Source organism: Budorcas taxicolor, chromosome 17 (assembly GCF_023091745.1).
Source record: "Budorcas taxicolor isolate Tak-1 chromosome 17, Takin1.1, whole genome shotgun sequence".
In the NCBI taxonomy this organism is placed as follows: domain Eukaryota; kingdom Metazoa; phylum Chordata; class Mammalia; order Artiodactyla; family Bovidae; genus Budorcas; species Budorcas taxicolor.
This window is the reverse complement of record NC_068926.1, coordinates 63,597,241-63,613,222: the sequence shown is the minus strand read 5'-3', so window position 1 is coordinate 63,613,222 and position 15,982 is coordinate 63,597,241. Positions and strand designations below refer to the sequence as shown.

The following is a 15,982-nucleotide window of genomic DNA, read 5'->3' as shown; positions in this document are numbered from 1 at the left end:
GGAAGGGCTACCCACTCCAGTACTCTGGCCTGGAGAATTCCATGGACTGTATAGTCCATGGGGTCGCAAAGAGCTGGACACAACTGAGCGACTTAGTGGAGAAGGAAATGGCAACCCACTCCAGTACTCTTGCCTGGCAAATCCCATGGGCGGAGGAGCCTGGTGGGCTGCAGTCCATGGGGTCGCTAAGGGTTGGACATGACTGAGGGCCTTCACTTTCACTTTTCACTTTCTATGGGGTCGCACAGAGTCGGACACGACTGAAGCGACTCAGCAGCAGCAGCAGAGCAACTTAGCACACATGCACGCACACCAGAAATGACGCAAACGCCACTAGCAGTAGGAAGGACGAGCAGGACGGGTGTGTCCCGCAGTCACACTCCAATACCTCGAGGCCATGAGAAGGGACAGGCCCTGCCCCCACAGCTCCCCAGATGAACCTGGAAAAGTAACCTTGAGTGGGAGAGACCCGAGAGTGTGTGATCCCTGCTCACCTGTGCCGACACCAGGAGCGGTCAGGAGTCTGGAGCGCCTTCCCCTTGGTCCCCTTGCTGTGGTTCCTGTCTGAGGGCAGGCGCAGGGGTTGCTCTGGGGACTGACCACCTGCCCCCCCTCCCCCAACCTGAGTGTCACACGAGTGTATTCTGTGTGTGAAAGTGCAGTAAGTCTGTGATGCATGCAGTTTCCTTGACATAATTTACACTGTGATGCAAAGCTTAAAAGTTTAGAAGGGGGGACTTGCCTGGAGGTCCAGTGCTTTAAGACTCTATGATTCCAATTGCAGGGGCCCTGGGTTCGATCCCTGGTCGGGGAACTAAGATTCCACATGCCACACAGGCACGGCCCAATTTTTTTTTTTCTTTCTAATTTAAAAAATTTGAATGAATGAAGGAGCAAGTGAGGGGCTGGGAAAAGCAAGGGATGAGCGGCTGGGAGCCCTTCCAGGGAGCTGTAGGGGGGGCGGCCTGTGTGCTAGCCTTCACCTGTGCGTCCTCCCCTCCCCGTGTCCCCCTGCAGGCGAGACGGTGGCCAGCTCCATGCATTCCTCCCGCTACCCAAGCCCGGCCGAGCTGGACGCCTACGCCGAGAAGGTGGCCAACAGCCCGCTCTCCATCAAGATCTTCCCCACCAACATCCGCGTGCCCCAGCACAAGCACCTCAGCCGCACAGTCAACGGCTATGACACCAGCGGCCAGCGCTACAGCCCCTACCCGGCACACACGGCCGGCTACCAGGGCCTGCTGGCCATCGTCAAGGCCGCCGTCTCCTCCTCCTCCAGCGCGGCCGCGCCCGCCGGGCCCGCCAAGAGCGTGCTCAAGAGCGCCGAGGGCAAGCGGACCAAGCTGTCGCCGGCCGCCGTGCAGGTGGGCGTCGCGCCCTACCCGGCGCCCAGCACACTGGGGCCCCTGGCCTACCCCAAGCCGCCCGAGGCGCCCGCCCCGCCGCCCGGCCTGCCCGCGGCCGCGGCCCCCGCCGCCGCCGTCATCCCCCTGCCCGGCCGCGGCCTGCCCCTGCCGCCCTCCAACCTGCCCTCCATCCACAGCCTCCTCTACCAGCTCCACCAGCAGTGCCAGGCCCCCGGCGCCGCGCCCGCCGCCTGCCAGGCCGTGCCCGGGCCCCCGCCCAGCCCGGCCAAGCACGGCCCGGTGCCCGGCTTCCCCCGCACGGCCTACTCGGCCACGGCCGGCCCGCCCGAGTGCCGGAAGGGCGCCGAGTTGGGCCAGGGGAGCACGCCCGCGGCCTTGACGTTGGCCGGGGCCGCCAAACCCGCGGGCTACGCAGACGGCGGCCTGGATTACCTGCTGTGGCCCCAGAAGCCGCCCCCGCCGCCGCCCCCCCAGCCCCTGCGGGCCTACGGCGGCGGCGCGCTGGCCAGCAAGTCCCCCGAGGCCTGCGGGGGGCGGGCGTACGAGCGGGCCAGCGGGTCGCCCCTCAACTGCGGCGTGGGGCTGCCCGCCAGCTTCGCCGTGGGCCAGTACTTCGCCGCCCCCTGGAACAGCGTGCTGGTGACCCCCACCAGCGACTGCTACAACCCCGCGGCGGCAGCGGCGGCGGCGGCGGCGGCGGCGGCGGCGGCGGCGGCGGCGGCCGCTGGGACCGAGCTGGGGCCGGGGGCCGCCCGGGAGCTGGCGGGGCCCCCGGCCGAGACCCTCTCGGGCCTGCCCAGCAAGAGCATGTGCAACACGGCTGTGCTCAGCAGCAGCCTGCAGTCGCTGGAGTATCTCATCAACGACATCCGGCCGCCCTGCATCAAGGAGCGTATGCTGGGCAAGGGCTACGAGACGGTGGCTGTGCCCCGGCTGCTAGACCACCAGCACGCCCACATCCGCCTGCCCGTCTACAGATAAGGCCAGCCCGGCACACGCACGGACCGACGGGCAGGGCGCCGAGGAGGCAGGGGGTGGGCGGGGAGAGGCAGGCTGCAGAACAGGGTGGGCGGCACGCGGGGCGGTGGGGATGGGGGACAGCCCGGCCCCGAGTGCCCCCCTGATGCCCGCAGGAAAGCCAGGTTGGCGACCCGCCAGCTGCCGCCGGTGGGGAGTTGGCCAGGTGACCTCTTGCTCACGACGCCCCTCCCCACCATCGACTGCCCCAGCCCGGCCCCGGGGAGGCCTAGGGGCAGCCACCCTCCATCCCAGGTCCATGCCTCCCTCCATCCAAGCTGGCGGAGGCCGGGAGAGAACAGAAGCGGTTCTTCCCGGCTGTCCAGGAGAGGGGCTCAGGCCGCAGTGGGGCGCAGGAGGAAATGTGATGGTCTGGGGGCGGGGGTGGGATCGGAGCAGGCCCCTCCCCTGGGCTTAGCTGCTCCCCCTTGAGGTCCCAGTCTCCAGGAGAAAGAGCAGCGGGGGCCCACAGCGCCTCCCTTGCACTGCCCATTCCCAGTGAAGACCAAGACTACAAGAGGCTCCCGGGAATGCTGGTCCCCCTGGTCCTCCCCTTCTAGACCCTCTTCCCCTTCCCATCATGCCTTCCCCACACAGAATCCCATCTCCATTCTCCAAATCCTGGACCACCACCTTCTCCCTTCCCACCAGGACCTATTATGGGGGGGGGGGGGGGAGGTGGCTGCCGGGCACCGTTGTGCAGCTTGTGTACTGCACAAGGGCAAACGCATCCGAGGAGACGTCATTTGCATCCTAGACGTGTGTGTTTATAACAGCAAATTTTCTGAACCTCGAGGAAGGGGCGGCATTGACCTATTCGCACAAAGGCGCCATAGGGGCTAACAGTGTCAGAGGGCTCAGACCCTGCTTCCTTCAGGGGTCCTCCCAGGAGCCAGTGCCAGGGCAACCTGCTGGTTTTAACTGGGAGATCCAATCCACTCCCTTTTCCTGCAAGCCACCCTCCAAGGCCTGCCCCACACCACTTGGGAGGGGGGATCAGGCAGGCATGGGGGGGACCCCCATTAAGTCCCTAAGGCCCAATTTCCCCAAGTCCTGGCCCCTCTGGCACTCTGGAAGCGGTACTGTATCTCTCTCCAAGGCCTGTTCAAGCACTAAGTGCATTTACGAATCTCTGAGAATGTTTTTTTTTATATACTAAAATTGACCATTATATTCTACTGTGAGAAGTACGGTCTGCACTATATTGTTTTAAAAACGAAGAGAAAGAAAAAAAAGGAAAACACAGATGGTGTCTCAGCTGTGGGATTGTTTCGTTAAGCTCTTGTGTTTGTTGTTCTTCCTTCCTCCACCGCCCCCAACCCTTCCCCCGCCAGGAGTAAATCAGGCTGTCTTCTCCCCTGACGGGGCTCGGAGCCCTGGGGAGCAGGCGGGGAGCCTTCCGGCACCCCCTCTGCTGGGCTACTTTGTAGGCGATGTTTCATTTGCTCCCCTAGGTCTTCTGACCCTGTTAACGTGTCAGCCACTCGGCAGGGCCAGGGACTGGTCCATAGGGCAGCCAAGACAGAGACGAGCCCGGCCCCTCTGGCTCATTCCCTGAGGGGTACGGAGGGGGTCTGGGGTTGGTGTCCCCGTTGCATCACTAAACCACCCCCCCTCAGTGCCTGGCACCCTCTGTGCATCCTCATAAGCAGTGTGGCTTGGGGACAGGCCAAAGTGGTTGAGCAGTGGCCATCTCCCTGGCCAGCCCCAGCACATACACACCCCGTGCCCCGGGGGCCTGGGGCTGTCCAGGAGACCTCCCTTGCCCCAGAGTGCTCAGCGTGTATCAGGCACTTACTGGGCGTTTTCCTATACACAGCATCTCGGGAGCCTCGCCACTGCTTGTAAGGTGTGCTAAGTCGCTTCAGTGGTGTCTCTCTGTTGTGACCCCCTGGTCTGTAGCCCGCCAGGTTCCTCTGTCCATGAGGATTCTCCAGGCAAGAATACTGGAGTGGGTGGCCATGCCCTCCTCCAGGGGATCTTCCCCACCCAGGGACGTCTTAAGTCGACCGCATTGGCAGGTGTGTTCTTTACCACTAGCGCCACCTGGGAAGGAAACTTGTAAGGTAGGGGTGTTCTAGAGGAAGAAGCTGAGGCTCAGAGATGGGACGTGACCTGCCTGAGGTCACACAGCAAGTCTGCGGAAAGCTGGGGTTCAAACGCCACAGCATAGACTCTTGTTCACATCCTGTCCCCTTCTTCCTCCCTGACCTGCTGGCCCAGTGTCTGAACAGAGGGGAATGGGGAGTGTCACCAGTCTGATTCAGGCCTGCCCTCTCATGCATGGAGCCCCGTCTGGGTGCCTGGCATGGCAAGGTTCAGGGAAGAAGAGGGAGAGAGGGGACACCCTGGATGTGACCTTGCAGTGGGGACATCCACCTCCTAAGGCCAGGCCCCAGAGCCTGGCAGCACACGGAGGTTTCGAGAAGAGGCTGTGTCCAGACCCAGGCCCTTCTGAGCTGGGTCAGTGAGTCAGACATGTCACCAGGGCCTGAAGAGCAGGAGCAGGGGTCCGGCTGGGTGACAGGCCAGGGAATCCATCGCTGTGTGAAAGGCCCCTGGTGGTGGTGGTTTAGTCACTAAGTTGTGTCTGACTCTTTGCAACCCTGTGGACCAAGGCCCACCAGGCTCCTCTGTCCATGGGATTTCCCAGGCAAGAATACTGGAGCAGGTTGCCATTTCCTTTTCCAGGGGATCTTTCTGAACCAGGGATCCAACCCATGTCTCCTGCACTGGCACGTGGAATCTTTACCCCTGAGCCACCAGAGAAGCCCGAAGGCCACTGGGTGTGACCACAGACAGGATGCAAAGGAGCGCTGACACAGTGCTTTTCTGACCTCGTAACTGAGTCTCACTATGGCCCTTTCAGGTCGTAATAAGATCATCCCCATTTTACAGATGAGGACACAGAGGATCTGAAAAACAGCCACAAGGAGAGGAAGAGGGAGGCGGGTTCTGGCATCCAGCCCCACACTTGAGGCCAGGCTGCCCCCAGACATTCTACCTTCACACATCTCTAAAGCTCATCAGGGGCATTGCAGCGCCCAGGGCTATCCAGCCTCTGGAGGGAGCAGGCCCTGGGTACAAATCCTACCATAGGTACTTTAAGTGACCCAGAACCAGTCCATCCCCAAAGAGGGCAACACCAGAACCAGGGATGGAATTCAAGGAGACCACAGTGTGGACACTTGGGAGAGGGGCGGGGCAGAGCAGGCTCAGCGCTGGGGGTGGCAACCCGTGGTCTGGCTGTCCCCAGAGCTACCACTGCGGCCACCTCCACACCAATGCTAGGTAGCCCAGGTCCCCAGGTCCTGGGCCCACCAGCAGGCCCGCCAGGCAAGGGGACAGAGACTGCAGCCACCCTCCAGGCCAGGTCCCTCACATGCAGGGTGAGGACCGGTCCCCTATCCGTGGAAAACCTCCTGACCCCTCTGCAGGGCAAGTGAAGAGGCAAGCAGGTGGGGCCACGGAGCATAGCCAGTCGGGGCCTGACCCCAGGACCCAGCTCAGTCCTAGCACCAGCTCCCTGGGTACCTTGGCCGGGTTTCTTCTCCCTGAGAGCTGAGGGAGCTGAGCTCAAAGGGCTCTCCAGCCTCTTTAAAACCAGATAGAGGAGCAGTGCAGGCGTTTACGATATTATCATCACTACAATTACAGCCCAGTTAGTGCAGGCACACAGGCCCCAAGGCTCAGCGCTAAGTAGTAGATAGGTCTCGCCACAGTTCAGGTGTACGTGGTATACCTGAGGCCAGCAAGACCAGAGAAGGGCGATCACTTTGCCTAAGTTCACACAGTTCAGGATGGGGCTCAGAGAAGCGGGGGGCGGGGGCAGAACACCGGCCTTCTGATTCAGAATCGAAGCTCCTAACTGCTATGCAGAGACGAAAACCACCACCAATCCCTGCACACGGCCTGTCTGGCTCCAGAACGCAGATCCAGCATTGGTTCCCACACCCTGCGCTGCTGGGACCTCCTGTGGGTGATGGAGGCAGAGAGGAGCCGCCTGCTCCCCCTCCAGAGCTTCCTGCCTTCCCTTTATAAAGACACTAGAAGCTTCTCCCTCTCTGAGTATCTGGGGTTCATCCCTAGTTAGAGCTGAGCTTTCTAGTCTGGTAGCCATGCGCTGGAACCACGTATATTACTACCACTTCCCATCATAACAACAGTTAGATCACTCCATGTTCCAGAGGCCTCAGATGCGTGGGAGGGCTTCGGCAAAACTTTAAGTGCGGGGGCATCCATGGCGGGGACACTCACCTTTGCGGGGTGGCTCTATGTCTTCTTGTCTCATCCCAGCCTTTAGATCCCGCTCCCATTTCCATCCCCGCCTGGCCTCCGAGCAGCGACTTCGACCTCGCTCCGCAGCGCTGAGCTGCACCTGGGACTCCACGTGCCCTGCGTGCCCTGCGCCTGGGTTTCCCCTGGCTGGGTTTCCCTTACCTGCGCTGTAGCGCACATGCGCATCCCGGGAGTCTTTAAAGGGCCCACGCAGTCACTACGGGGGCCCCCTTCGCTGGCCTTTGGAAGGTGGGGCCCAGCCACAGTGGGTGGGCAAGCCAGGGGGAACAAAAGGCTTTTTTGTTTAAACCACCACTTGCTCACCAGGGAGTGACAAGGGGAGAGGAGGAGGCAGGAGGCAGGAAAACTGGCCCGCTCCCATAGACTCCATGTGTGGCCCTGGGCCTCGGTCAGGAGTGGTGGTGGCATTTGAAGGGCTGGGACAGCATCACGTGATGTGTGACCAGGATGACAGGGCAAATTAGTGCTGTAAGTGGGACCTGCCTCCCCCCCTCCCCCCTGCCCCAGAGCAGTGGGGCCCAGAGGTTCCAGTCCTGAGGCTGCCTCCCACCGGCATGTGGCCTTTGGCAAGTGACTGCCTCTCTTTGAGCCACCTGTTCTCAAGTGTAAAGTGAGCCTGCTATTACAAAGCACGTACCACATGTGGCTGAACATAGGAAAAGGGTAGTCAAGTCCGAGGGGCTTCCCTGGTGGCTCAGTGGTGAAGAATCTGCTTGCAATGCAGGAAACCTGGGTTTGATCTCTGGGTCGGGAAGATCCCCTGGAAGAGGGCATGGCAACCCACTCCAGTATTCTTGCGTGGAGAATCCCATGGACAGAGGAGCCTGGTGGGCTGAAGTCCATGGGGTGGCAGAGACTCGGACACGACTGAGTGACTCAGCAGCAGCAGTCAAGTCCTCTAGGCGGTATGGAGCCTCTTCTGAAGGTGCATTATTCCTGTCGTCACCAGAGGCTGATTTTCACATTGCAAAGTGGGTTTCTAGGTTAAAAGAGTTTGAGAAACCAAGGCCTGATTCACCCTCCCTCCAGCACCTTGGAGATGTATATTAGCATATTATTTGCACGTGGATTTAATATGCTAAATCACATTAGATATTAAAGGTTCTGAAAAGTCCTGCAGGGGAGATGTGCATGTGTGCGTGCTCAGTGACTTCAGTCGTCTCCGACTCTTTGCGACCTCGTGGACTGTAGCCTGCCAGGCTCCTCTGACCATGGGGATTCTCCAGGTAAGAATACTGGAGTGGGTTGCCATGTCCTCCTCCAGGGGATCTTCCCAAGCCAGGGATCGAAAGCAGGTCTCCTCCACTGCAGGCGGATTCTTTACCGTCTGAGCCACCAGAGAAGCCCAAGAATATTGGAATGGGTAGCCTATCCCTCCTCCAGAACTTTCCAACCCAGGGATCAAGCCCACATCTCTTCAGTCTCCTGCATTAGCAGGCAGGCTCTTCACAACTAGCGCCCCATGGGAAGCCCGCAGGGAAGATAGCCTTCCAGATTTAGCCCAGCATTTCCCTAACTTTTTCCTATCAGCTAAGTTTTTATTTGTTTCAATTAGCATCCCAAGGAACAAAAGGGACTTCAGGAACTATTGAGTCTTAATTTGTGTTGCAAGTGGGAGAACTAAGTCTCCTCTCCCCACTGGGCCTGTTTCCCCATCTGCAACACAAAGACTCCTCATGGGTTTGCGGCAGAATCAGAACTGGGATCCAGACCTGCCCTGGAGTCACTGGGCCTCACGTCCTAATTGGTCTTTGTCCACCGTGTTGAGCTGGGCTCCAAAGAGGGGAAAGACCACCAGGAAGAGAAAGGAAGCCCTTGTTTGAGAAGTTGGGATGATGTCCTTATTTTGAAAATGAGAAAAGTGAGGTTCAGAGGAGAGAGGCAACTTGCCTGAGGGCACACAGCAACTAGGTCCTAGACTTCCCGGAGGCAGAGACTCCTTTCCACCTGGTGGGAGTGGTAATGGCGGGGTTTCCTCGGTCTGTAGCTTCAGCCTCACCTCCTGGGGAGCTCACGCTAGGGGCTCCTCCTGGACCACGGCACCAGGTTCCAAGTTGTTTGAGTCCCAGCTCCACTTAACCTGCCCTGCTATCATCTGTTAGAAGCCATCAACAGCCTGTGGGAGAAACAGAAAGTCCTCATGCTGTGGAAAGGCCACATAGCTAAGACTGAAGAAAGAAAAAAATCCTGCCACCTCCCAGCAGGGATCTCCTTCTAAGACAGAGGGTTCAAATGCCGAGTCCACCACATCCAGGCTGTGTGTACTTAAGCAAATGCATTTACTTCGTTGAGTCTCACTTTCTTCATCTATAAAATAAGCAGAAAAGTTTGTTCTTGTGTCTTCATGATTTTGGCAGAGTAACAGGAAACCCTGACTCATTGGTATAAATGAGAAAAAAAATTGCTATCTCAAACAATCATAAGAAACCCTAAGGTAGGATGGCTCCAGAGTTGGTTAATTCACTAGCACAATGGTGAGATCAGGTACCCAAGTCCTTTTCTTCTTTCTGCTCCACTAAGCCCCTTCATGATCACAAAATGGCTGCTACAGTTTCAGGCATCACACCCAGTCCTGATGGTGCCTAGCAAAAGAGAAGACAGTGTTTCTTATATTTCTCTTATTTCCCCCAAATTCCTCCTCCTTCAGCAGACTTTCTCTTTTGTCTCAGGGTCCAGAACTCATTCACGTGGCTATTCCTATAGTACCTAGTACTATACCAGTACCTAGTACCTAGTAAGGGAAATAGAACCACAGTGGCGGGTGTGCCTGGGGAAAGCCCATGATTGTAGAGAGGAGAACTCTGAACGAAATGAGGTGCTGTGAATCAGAGAGTCTGACTTCCAGAGAGGCATCCACACCAATTCTTAAGCGCTCACACACAGTTCCAAACACTGAGCACAGCACCCAACGCAGAGAAGATGCCTTACGTGAGCTCATTTGTCGCCTCCTTTTTGTGTTTCCCTCCAAAGTCACAAGACGCCCAGCCTGGCCTCTCCTGACCCAGCCTCCTGCCCTCCCTCCCTGGAGCCTGGGTCTCTACTGCCCAAGGCGGCTTCTCCTCTGTCCTCTGGCTCTATGACCACCACCTCCTTTTGTTTCTGTCCCAAAAGGTTGGGATGAACAAAGATCTCCTCATTGTTCCCTAGGACTTCAGATTCCTAAAAAATAAAAAGCGGGAGGTGCTTGATTCTCATGCAAATGCTTTCACCAAGGAGTCAAAAATTAATAACAGTATGAACAGAGGCCTGGAGTATTTAACCACTCCATCCAAACAACCAAAATGATCCAAATACACCGTTATCCAGGTGAGGTGTAGAAAATTGACTGCCGACTATGACATTATTACATAGGAAATGTCAGGAGTGTGTGAAAGCCAGGGGGAGATGAACAGTGTGGTTGAAAACGGCTTTTGATTTTTTAAAAAATTCCCAGCATTCATCTAAAACAATAATAACAGCTAATAATAACAGGGCATGTAATAATGAACTATTCATAGGCATAAGAGGTAATTGTTCAATTAAGATCCGAGAGTTTCTGCAACTGTCTTCTCTGATGGGGTCCCTTTGTTTTTGACTCTGGTAGCACTAATTATTTCCCGGTAGTGCTTTAAACTTGGGATGAAAAAAGCCCTGCTGTCAAATATGACATACAAGTGCTTTATCATTATTAAATACACACACATGCACATAATAAGAAATCCTTGTTGGGATAAAGTTAGGGGTATGTTTAAACTGACAGGCTCCGGGGTTCAGCATTAGCGATAGGAGACAGCCAGGGTCTTCACCCACAGCAGAAGTGATCTGGCCTCACTAACTCTCACCCCTCCAGGCGTCAGAGTGTTTTTCTCTGTGGCATGAGGAGAATGCCGCTAAGTCGCTTCAGTTGTGTCCGACTCTGTACAACCCCATAGACGGCAGCCCACCAGGCTCCCCCATCCCTGGGATCCTCCAGGCAAGAACACTGGAGTGGGTTGCCATTTCCTTCTCCAGTGCATGAAAGTGAAAAGTGAAAGTGAAGTCGCTCAGTCGTGTCTGACTCCTAGCGATCCCATGGACTGCAGCCCACCAGGCTCCTCTGTCCATGGGATTTACCAGGCAAGAGTACTGGAGTGGGGTGCCATTGCCTTCTCCAGCATGAGGAGAATCAGTTCAGTTCAGTCGCTCAGTCGTGTCCGACTCTTTGCGACCCCATGAATCGCAGCACGCCAGGCCTCCCTGTCCATCACCAACTCCCGGAGTTCACTCAGACTCAGGTCCATCGAGTCAGTGATGCCATCCAGCCATCTCATCCTCTGTCATCCCCTTCTCCTCCTGCCCCTAATCCCTCCCAGCATCAGAGTCTTTTCCAATGAGTCAACTCTTTGCATGAGGTGGCCAAAGTACTGGAGTTTCAGCTTTAGCATCATTCCTTCCAAAGAAATCCCAGAAATCTGATCTCCTTCAGAATGGACTGGTTGGATCTCCTTGCAGTCCAAGGGACTCTCAAGAGTCTTCTCCAACACCACAGTTCAAAAGCATCAATTCTTCAGCACTCTGCCTTCTTCACAGTCCAACTCTCACATCCATACATGACCACAGGAAAAACCATAGCCTTGACTAGACGGACCTTAGTCGGCAAAGTAATGTCTCTGTTTTTGAATATACTATCTAGGTTGGTCATAACTTTTCTTCCAAGGAGTAAGTGCCTTTTAATTTCATGGCTGCAGTCACCATCTGCAGTGATTTTGGAGCCCCCCAACATACAGTCTGCCACTGTTTCCACTGTTCCCCCATCTATTTCCCATGAAGTGATGGGACCGGATGCCATGATCTTTGTTTTCTGAATGTTGAGCTTTAAGCCAACTTTTTCACTCTCCTCTTTCACTTTCATCAAGAGGCTTTTTAGTTCCTCTTCACTTTCTGCCATAAAGGTGGTGTCATCTACGAATACCTGTGGTGTCATCTGCGAATACCTGGGTTCAAATCCCGCCTCTGCCACTTACCAGCCGGGTGCCCTGGACACAAGTCTTCCCCTCTCTGAGCCTCTGTTTCCCCATTTATAACATGGAGTGCAATGGACATTCAGGTTTTTGTAGCCTGACCAGGTTCCGGTTACTCTTTTTTCTATAGTCTGTATTCGTTAGCTATTGCCACAAAATCGATGACTTGCACTTGAACAAAATCACGAAAACTCAATGGCATACCAAAAAAAAAAAAAAGTTTTTGGTCCCATGTTGGTTGGGGGCCCTCTGATTTCTGTGAGGCTTGCCTGAGATGACGCAGCTCTGTTCCATGTACCTCTCATCTTCCTAGTTGCTGGCCTTGGCAGGTCTGCTAACACCCCATGGGTTAGAACAAGTCCTGCTCTGCCCACAGTGGAAAGAAAAAGGTGGTACTGGAAAGGAATGGCTAAAGGGGAGAGTCAGGACCATTGCTGCAGTCTAGCACAAGTATCAGCATCCCAACTTTCCTTGGGATCTCTCTCCCCTCATCCTCAGTCCCTGTGGTCCTGGAGAAGTTAATATCATCCCTGGTTCTAGCTCTTCCTTTCAGAGATTCTGAGCCTCAGGTTTTTATCCATAAAGAGAGATTAGTGTTAGGAAGGCCTTAACAGCTCAGAAGCATCAAACAGAGACCACGTCATAATTAGGAGGGATATTTTCCTCTAAGCAATTCTATGGGCAAAGTGTCTCCTGAAAATATTTTGACCTACCACCAGTTCACGCCCTGTCCTTTGATTGGCAAAGGTCATCATTAGGATCTTACAGGAACAAACAAAATCTCAACGGCTGGGGAATATTTGAAATTCCCCTAAAACAGCTTTTGAAAACCTTACAGAAAATCAACACCCACACCATCAAATTATTTAGAAAATCACAATTGAAAGAGTTGTTATCTATTTAGCTAAAAATGTTCCCAGAGGAAAAGTCATAGCCTACAACGATTTCATTATTTTAAAAGAATGCATTCTGCATTCACCTCAATAATTTATGGAATCTTTTTGAGTTAAGAGGGTGTTTTGATTTTGTCGGCCAACCCATCACAAAACTCCTAGAGAAATGACCTCCTATGGCCCCAGGATAAGTCACAGACATGTTCCGTGACAACGTTGCCTGCCTTCCAGTGGAAAGATGGGGTGGTGGGGAGGGCATCTGGCTGCAGAGACAATAGTGGTTTCCACATCCTCCTTTCCCACAGAACCAAGACCTGGCTGGGGAAACTTCCTTTCTCTATATTGCTTTCTGCTGCTTTAGGACAACTGCTGCTTCCACCTTGCTGATTGGCTGAAGCACGGGCCACATGACACAATTCTGGCCAATAATACAAGAGGGAATGTTGGCTAGGGGACTTCAGGGAAAACATCTCTCTCATAGAAAGAGACACAGGAAGTACCATTTCTCCTTCATCTGGATGCCCCTGAACAAAAATGTGAGTTGCTCAGTCGTGTCCAACTCTTTGCAACCCTATGGATTGTAGCCCGCCAGGCTCCTTTGTCAATAGAATTCTCCAGGCAAAAATATGGGAATGGGTTGTCATTTCCGTCTCCAGAGGATCTTCTCAGCCTACAAATCAAACTCGGGTCTCCTGTATTGCAGGTGGATTCTTTACCATCTTAGCCACCAGGGAAGCCCTGGGTGCCTGTGAATCTGGGAGAAATGCCTGAAATAGTGGCTCCACCCTGTGTCTCTGATGGAGCCCCACGGCTGCCCTGGTGGCTCAGATAGTAAAGAATATGCCTCCAACGTGGGAGACCTGGGTTCAATCCCTGGGTTGGGAAGATCCCCTGGAGGAGGGCATGGCAACCCATGCCAGTATTCTTGCCTGGAGAATCCCCATGGACAGAGGAGCCTGGTGGGCTACAGTCCATGGGGCCACAAAGAGTCAGACATGCCTGAGCTATTAAGCACAGCACATGTGGGGGAAAAGCCAGCACACTTGGTGGGTGGTGACTAGCACAGTGCCTGTTAAATGCTTGAAGGAATAATGAGCTGGCAGAACCCTTAATGAATCACAGAGACTGAATTAACAAGCCTTACTGCCCTCCCTAACTTGGGACATCTTGCTGAGATAATAAATATTCTTTTCGTCAAGCCAACATAAGTCTTCTGTGACTTGCTGCCCCAAACATGTTAATGTATGAACACCACAGCCACAATTCTCTCTTCTTTGAAAAGGCCAGGGAATCACTTGACCTTCACAAAGTCAGCGCCCATTTTACAGATGAGGACACTGAGTCTCAAGAGTTTAGGAACTACCTACCATTTCGCAGAAGCCTTGGCTCAGCCAGGGAGGGTATCTCATCCCCCAGGATAGGACTGGCTCAGGCATGACAATGTGACCCACGTCCATCCAAACAGAATGGCTCTTGGGACCTCCATTAAGAATGCTGGGGGGCTTCTCTGGTGGCTCAGTGGTAAAGAATCCGCCTGCCAATGCCAGAGACACGGGTTCCATTCCTGTCCAGGAAGATCCCACATGCGGCAGAGCAACTAAGCCCATGTGCCACAGCTACGGGGCCTGCGCTCTAGGGCCCGCGTGCCGCAACCACTAAAGCCCAAGGGCTAAAGCCCGTGCTCCGCAACCAGAGTAGCCCCCCACTAACCACAACCTGAGAAAAGCCTGTGCGGCAACAAAGACCCAGCAGAGCCGAAGATAAACAAATAAAATTATTAAAAAAAGGAAAAAAGAATGCTGGAAAGAGGAAGCAGGTAGCCTTGGGAGAAGCTGGGTCATCTGTTGACCGCAAGGGCAGCCCATCAGCCCTTGGAAGCCAATGTAAAGGGAGACGGAAAGAACTGGTCTGTGGGAAGGTTGGCGCCCCCCACCCAGCCACCCTCAGTGGTAATACGAGTCTCCCCTTCATTCTCCACTTCATTGCGATAGCTGAAGAGACTCCCATCCTTCAAGTGATTGACATCCTTCTAACAGACAGGGAACAGAGAAGTGACCTATTCCCACTGTTTGGGCAGAGGGTACAAAGCCGGGTCTTCAGACCCCACGCCCTGTGTGTCTCCCACTGCAGCTGTCCTTTGCCAGGTCCTCCAGAGTCCAGAGCTCTTCTCAACTGAAGCTTCAGATGGGACCTAAGACGGGGTCCAAGCCAGGACCGGGGACCTGGGAGGTCAGAGGGAAACCGGCTGGCTGCGGATCCATCCAGGGTGGAGCAGCAGGATCGGGTATTTGGAGGGCCCCTTCTCATGCCCTGAGGCTTGGAGCTGCCCCGGGGCTGGATCAGCAGTGGGGTGTGACCTGGGGAGAATGGCGGCCCTCGGAAGGGAAGCTCCGGCTCATATGCATGGCTCTGCTGGTGCGTGGTCTCAACCAAAGGTTCTCTCTCGACTCCAGTGGGCCCCGCTATCCTTACTGGGGCTGCTCTCCCCCTCACCATCACCCCACTGGACACCGGATGGCTCACCCACCTCCGTGGCTATCGTCTCCGCCTCTGCTCTGCCCCTCCCAGCTGCTTGCCTACTCCCCTGGAACCCGCATCACTCGGCCATGACGAGCTTTACCATCTCCCCACTGGCATCATTTTTCACCACCAACGTCATCATCTCTCCCAGCACCTCTGGAGACTTAAATGTTTCCCTTCATCTCCACCTCCCCATCACACCCCAAGCTCACCCCCATCTCTCAGTCAGCACCGCCCTCCGAGTCCAGCCCCTCCAACCATCACCCTGAACACGGCCTTGGTTGTAACTCCTGCCCTGCCTTCTTATCCCCACCCTACCCCCAACCACAGAGTTATTTCTTTGCTCACTGGTCTCCCCGCTGTCTTCCCCCCATGCCTGCTACCACTGCCCTCACCATATTCCCAACTGTCTCCACCATCAATGAACATTTATTGAGCACCGACAATCCCAGACCCACCCAGGGCCCAGCCCCTCATCAGAGGCCCTGCACTTCAACCCAGGGTGGCCTGTGCAGCCGGCCCTGCACATAGGAAGGGGTCCTGGGGCCCAGGCCAGGCTCCGGTTCGGGGCTGGGGGTTGGGCCACTTTCCTGAGAGCAGAGCAAATAAATAAATGAAGAGGCAGGGGGCTGAGTCCTGGTGGGCGGAGACCCTGGTGTCCCTTACTGTGACTCCATGGGAGTGAGACAGGCGACCAGGCGTCCCGTGCCCGGGCCAGGGAGGTGGGCTAGGGGGGCAGGAGCCTGGAGACCAGAGGGTCCTGGGGCCTCCCCGGCATCTGCCCGGCCCTCACCTCTGGGGGTCGAAGGAGGGTACGAGGCGGGGCACACCCCGATGGGCGGCACCTCTGAAATGCAGCTGGACTGGAAATGGGCGGCGGAGGGGACCCTGCTCCTGCCCGCAGGCC

At 55.6% G+C, this 15,982-nt stretch overlaps 1 protein-coding gene across 1 annotated transcript in view; it reads left to right on the top strand.

The window, feature by feature from the left end:
• FAM222A (family with sequence similarity 222 member A) overlaps positions 1–2,379 on the top strand; it is a 59,413-nt gene extending 57,034 nt beyond the window's left edge. The window contains exon 3 of the mRNA XM_052654693.1: positions 1,018–2,379. Within this exon, the coding sequence (XP_052510653.1) occupies positions 1,018–2,348 (1,331 nt within the window). The 3' untranslated portion in view covers positions 2,349–2,379. The remainder of the gene's footprint in view (positions 1–1,017) is intronic.
• The last annotated feature ends 13,603 nt before the right edge of the window (positions 2,380–15,982 follow it).